This window comes from Olea europaea, chromosome 8 (assembly GCF_002742605.1).
Source record: "Olea europaea var. sylvestris chromosome 8, O_europaea_v1, whole genome shotgun sequence".
Taxonomy (NCBI): domain Eukaryota; kingdom Viridiplantae; phylum Streptophyta; class Magnoliopsida; order Lamiales; family Oleaceae; genus Olea; species Olea europaea.
The window spans coordinates 11,405,746-11,411,980 of NC_036244.1; the positions used below are offsets into that span (position 1 = coordinate 11,405,746).

Consider the following 6,235-nt stretch of genomic DNA (forward strand, 5'->3'; position numbering starts at 1 on the left):
TTTTTTGGCCGGTAGGAATTAAAATATCAAACTTTAAAATATGTACACCATTTAAATCAAATCAAGGTTAGGAATAATTTTTTTTTTTTGCCCCCTATATATACATATAATGATTGTTATTCTCACAATCCGTGAGTAATAATAAAAGCAAAAAGGGTAGGTATGTGCATTTCTCTTTCTTAATTATCATAACATTGACTTTAAGGTGTAAAAATTAATTGATTTCGGCCCTCCATAATTAATTACGCAATTATCTTAAGATTAAATATAAGTAGTTCGTGCGTGTATATATTATGTGCATGGATTGGTGAATGGTTTCGTCATGCTTTCGATTGCTTTAAATCAGCCCTTTAGCAGCTTGTGTAGGCCCTTTCTTGTCTTTTCACACTATTGAACAAGAACTTGTCCATCAAAAAGCAAGTGGTGCACTTTGACGGAATTAAAAAGTTGATAATTTGCCGCCTAAGTTTTATATATATATATATTTATATTTATTTACATTTACCTTAAAATTAGGGTTTCTTAATTAAAGATAGAAAGAAACGTGCATGAAAGACGTTAGTGTGACGGTTTATAAATTTATAAAATTTAGGCAAAATTATGTTGAAGCAAAGAAAATGTATATATTAATGTGTCGTGTCGCACCCTTTTCTTTTATTTTGTATTTAATCATATATATTAATTAATATATTTTGTTGGAACATTAAGTCTATGGTATAATGATGTTGGCTTCGGAGCAAAGTCTAAATGGGTCCCTTTATATAATTAAAGTCGATAGTAGTTTACTATCGTGGGGTGGACGTCTTCCATAGTATATGTCTGTTTCAAATGCCATTAACTTTTATATATATACATATACGTGGATATGTATAATTTAATTAAAACCTTTTGTTTAAACTTGACTTTCTATCCATAAATCCAAATAAATTATGAATATGATTTAACTTTTTGAAGCCGAACATGATGATAAATTAATCCAATAACGAATTCTCGAAGAAATTAGGCAGTGGCAAAGCCAAATATTCTTTAATGTGAGGTCAAAAAAAAATCTATCATTTTCTCTTGAACGCTCGTTTCAACAATATTTTGCTCTTCAATCAAAATTTGATATTTTCATTTAAACGTTTTTATCGTTTAAAGTGGAAAAGTCATTGATGTTGATGGAGACAAGCTAAGTAGGAAAAGTGAATTATTTTATATAAATTGCAAATTTAGATTATAAGGGAAGAATGAGATTAGTAGCTAGAAAGAAATTGAGACATGGTGGTGGAAAAAACTTGTGTAAATAAGAGGGGGGGGGGGGGGGGANTAAGACAATTATATGAAGTAAAGATTACAAGAACACGAGAAAAAAATAATTTGCAAAAGATCAAGATTTTATTATAATATGGCAAATTAGAGAACAAAGATTATGTGTTTACAATGTTTTTATCTTATAATGAGGTTAAACACCCTAATTAAATTGTAAAGAATTGCCAAATATATAAGGGAACATTCAAGCCCTAAAAGTAAAGTTGTCGATGAAATAAAATGCTCAAAAGTTTCTTTATCTTAATTTCTTTAAATCTAATACAAATTTCAACTTCCAATAGGTTTCCAAATAGAATCTCAACTAGAATTTGTCAAATAGATTTCGAATAGGATTCTAAAAATATTCCAAATAAAATTCTTCTGAAGGTGCATATGAATTAGAACTCTTAATTATCTTCAACAAATAATTCGTGTCACACCAAATTCTAACAAACTCCACCTTGACGCGAATTTTACCACAATGAACAAAACTTAAGAAAAAATTCTCCACCTGAAAACAAATTTCACTACAATGAATAAACTTGAACTCTTTAATGAAAAACACAAATGAACTTCTCCATCAATAATTCCAACTAGAAAAATATTCTCCACCTTTCCTACTCCAACTAGAACAAAAGTGATCTAATGACCACCGAACAGGGCCGATGCAAGCCATGTAACGGAATCTCAACTAAATGCATCAAAAGAAGGATATTGGCTAGAATCAACACCTTACTCTTAATCGCATTCGAAACTTCAACAAAATCAACAGAGTTGTACCTATATAGAATCTTAAGGCAAAAAATTGGTCTATTTCTAGCAAGTGAATACGATAACACTGTCGATCATGGTGGCAAGACGGATTTACTCATATATTCAAAATTTAACTTAGATATATTCTTAAACGAAGACTCCAATGGTATAAAAGACAACTCTAAATCCACATGAGTTCTTAAAATATGTTGATTACTCAAAAATTCTGTATCACCTTGCAAGATATATAAATGGAATTTTTTATATCCTATCAAAACAACACAGGAACCTTTGATAACTTTCAAAACTCCACTTTCAACAGTGTACCTATACTCTTTTGAATCAAAAGTACTCAAGGAGATAAGATTTTTTTTCAAACTTGGAACACATATCACTACATCAAGTGTTCTAACCGTCCCATCCAACATCTTTATTCTGACCCAACTAGTACTAACTATCCAACAAGGTGTGTTATTACCGTTCATGAAACACCTTTTGAAACTTCTTCATATGTTGAAAACAAATCCCGATTAGGAGCCGTGAAAAGTGCAAGCTGTATCCAAAATACAATCCTTGTCAGGTTTGGAGTTGTAGTCAAACATAAGTAGAAGCTCTTCATTACTGCTAGAATTTTCTACAATACTTGCTTCCCCTGAAGTTTCTAATTGTTGATTTGCAATTGATTTCGATTTATTCTGCAACTTATAACAACTGTTTACCAAATGTCCATTTTTCTTGCAACAATTACGAAATTTGAAGTTAGATTTTGTCTTCCCCCTCAGATGACTATCATGAGCCATGATATCATTGCCGTGATCCCCAAATGCTACAAGATCTTCATCTTCTCTTTTAAATATAGAACATCGCAGACTTCTTTAATAGTGAAAGTATCACGACTATATAATATAGTATCTCTAAAAGACATGTATGAGGCGAGCAATGAATACAACAAAATCAATCCCAAGTCTTCTTCATCAGTGAAAATTTCTTTAAAAGCAACTAGGTGATCCTTAAGAGATGTACCTTCTATTATACGATTAGAATATAGATTTTGCTTCAAATGAAATTTGCTAGTGAGGCTCTTCATGATGCATAATTGCTCTAATTTTAACTATAAAGCACTGACTGACTTCTTCTTCAAAATATCCTGAAGAATATTATTGAAAAGATAAAGATGTATTTGATATAGGGCATTACGATCCCTCCATTGTTTCTCCTCTATAGTCCAAGTTGTGGACATCTTGTAAATCCCAACAAAGCGTCGTTCAAATCCATTTGAGCAAATACTGCTTACATCTTTACTTACCACAAAGAGAATCTTGTATTGCGATCTATATCGAAATATCATACTTAATAGTTGCCATCATGGAAAAGAACAATCTCGATCTTCCCAAGAATTAAGCCTCAACTCTGATACCACTTACTAGAAACAAACAAATTAACATAATCACGCTGATACCACTTGTTATGAATCTGACCAAATTTAGAACCACTTTATTAAAAGCAGAATAGTTCCAATACCAATTTGTTGTGAAAAGATAAGATATTAAGATAATTATATGACGAAAAGATCACAAGAACACAAGAAGAAAATAATTTGTAGAAGATGAAGATTTTATTATAATATAGAGAAAGAGAACAAAAATTATTTATTTACATTGTTTCTAACTTATAATGATGTTAAACAATTTAATTAAATTGTAGAGAAGAGACAAATATAAATAGGGAACAATTCAAGTTATAGAAGTAGAGTTGTAGATGAAATAAAATGTCAAAAAATTTCCTTATCTTAATTTCTTTAAGTCCAATACCAATTCCAACTCCCAATAGACTTCTAAATAGAACTTCAACTACAATTTGTCAAATAGGATTCTAAAAGCATTCCAAATAGAATTTCTCTTAATGTGCACTTTAATTAGAATTCTCAATTATTTTTAACAAAGAATTCTAATCACATCCAAATTTCAACAATGATGTCTAAACAAATAGCAGACGCAATGGATTTTCAGAACTCATTGCTGGTGATAAAGAGCTCGATTGTACCTCTCTACTAGCTATAGCTTATGGAAACGTCAATGTGAATCATTTGTGTTTGTGTCATATGTCGTGCTTGAAATTGCTATGTGCTATGTTGTTTATGTTAATTTAATCAAAATAGTAACAAATTAACTGACAAAATGCTTGGTCTATGCTTTCTTCAGATAGAAATAAGATGTAAAGGGCAAGAGCTTCAACCTTTCTTGACGTTGCAGCATGTGAGGGATAACTTATGGAGTCAAAGGGATTTTGTGACTTTGCTTCCCCATTCCTCCACAGCTACTGACCACATCATGGTTCTATTCTATGGCAGAAGTTCTAATTAATTAACTTTTTCATATTTTTTCAATTATTGTTAAATTATCACAATTCGATTTTTTTTTTAATTTTAATTTATTTCTCGGTTGCATGCATACTTTTACGTTGTTTTCTTCCAAAATTTTATCTATTGATCTCTGATCACGGTTCACCATACCAAAAATAATTTTCTTTTTCTCTTTATTGCCAATTAATAGGTTAGAAATGTTAGATATTTTTCATCATTTTGCATGTATTTATTTTTATTTTGCGAATGATTTGCCGCCCCGACTAGTGTTTGCCGCTGCGCAACGGGGATCGACCTCTTCGTTTTTAACAGTCACTTCCAGTAGATGTACGCAAGGATTTCAAGGGACACACCTATTCAAACAGTTGCCTCAATTTCTATAAATTCTAGGCGAATTCTCGTTTGCAAAACACATTAAAAAATTATTCTTCTTTCTTTCTCTTGGCATCAATCAGTTATTTTTGAGTGTCTTCTTGGTTTGATCAAATAGTCACAATTTAAATCAAACGTCTCCATTGTATCCTAAGAAAGATTTTCTATCATACCCCAATTGTGACTTTATTGAATATGGGAGAAATATCTCTTAAAAGATAACGTTTTTTCGTGTCTTAGAGTTCATTAAGTATTCAGATTTCCCTACATTTTTCTCAACAAAAAATTTGTTGGTCAAGAGACCAATATATCTTGTTATCTCTCTCTTTATTATTCTATTTTAGTTTCGTCTTCCACGACGAGTATTTCAAAATATGAACAAACATATTTAACATGTATAGCTCCAACTAGTGGTGTCAACGAGTCGAGTGGAAACTCGAGGCTCGGGCTCGCTCAAGTAAAATAGTCCTTTTTAACGAGCCCGAGCTGAGTCGAGCTTTTGCTCGGCCAAGAAATCTAGGCTTGACCTAAGTTTTCGATTCGGGCCTTATCGAGCTGAGCCGAGCAAACTCGATTTTTTTACTTTTTTTTTTTAATGCTACCTAAAAAATGCACTCGACTGCCTTTTAGGTAGCCAAGTGCTGCCTTTTGGTGCCTTTGCAGCAGTAAGGCAGCAGCCAAATATAAAGGCAGCGTGTTATTGCCTTTATAGTTTTTTTTCTTTTTCTTTTTTCTTTTAAATGAAAAAGCTCACGAGCCAAACGGGTCAGCTCAAGCTTGGCCCGAGCATCGAGCTAAACCAGCTAGGGCTTTTTTCGGGCCGAGTCATGGGTGACCTGAGCCGGCAAGCCCAATTACCATTCCTAGTTCCAACGCAGTGTAGAATATTTGGGGACTTGTATCTCGATTTCGTATATTACATTTCGATGTCGAAACCCAAAAATCCACATTTTTTGGAACGAGACAGATTTATTTTACCTAGATAAAGCAAAAAATAAAAAATTGAAAGCTAATATTAATTAGATGAAGAGGTGCGAAGACACAAAAAAAAAAAAAATAATAATAATAATAATAAATAATAAATAAATAAATCCACAATTTATGTTGTTGCTCTCTTGTCTTTGCCCCATTTCGTTTGTATTGTTACAATTGTTTTGGGCCTCTAGTTTGATGTTATACTGTGCAGTTCTGTTAGAACTTCTTCACCAAAAAAAAAAAATAATAAATAAAATAAAATAAAATAAAATTATTTCATTTGATAACTGTTTATGTATAAATTAAAAATTAACATAAAAATTATAGTGTGTCGGAATAAAGGAGTGCAAGACTATTAAGTTCTTATACTAAACATTAGAATTAAAATTAGATAATTTGAAGTAATTTTCAATTGTATCCTTGTAAAGTAATCACACGCTTCCATCTACAACCTTTCGACCTATTCTTAAGTGAGGTTATATA

The 6,235-nt window shown here is 31.5% G+C and overlaps 1 protein-coding gene across 1 annotated transcript in view; it reads left to right on the forward strand.

Moving 5' to 3' along the window:
• The window catches only part of LOC111398790, an 8,616-nt gene extending 4,124 nt beyond the window's left edge, over window positions 1-4,492 (forward strand). Inside the window, exon 4 of the mRNA XM_023025883.1 lies at window positions 4,245-4,492. Within this exon, the coding sequence (XP_022881651.1) occupies window positions 4,245-4,406 (162 nt within the window). The 3' untranslated portion in view covers window positions 4,407-4,492. The remainder of the gene's footprint in view (window positions 1-4,244) is intronic.
• The last annotated feature ends 1,743 nt before the right edge of the window (window positions 4,493-6,235 follow it).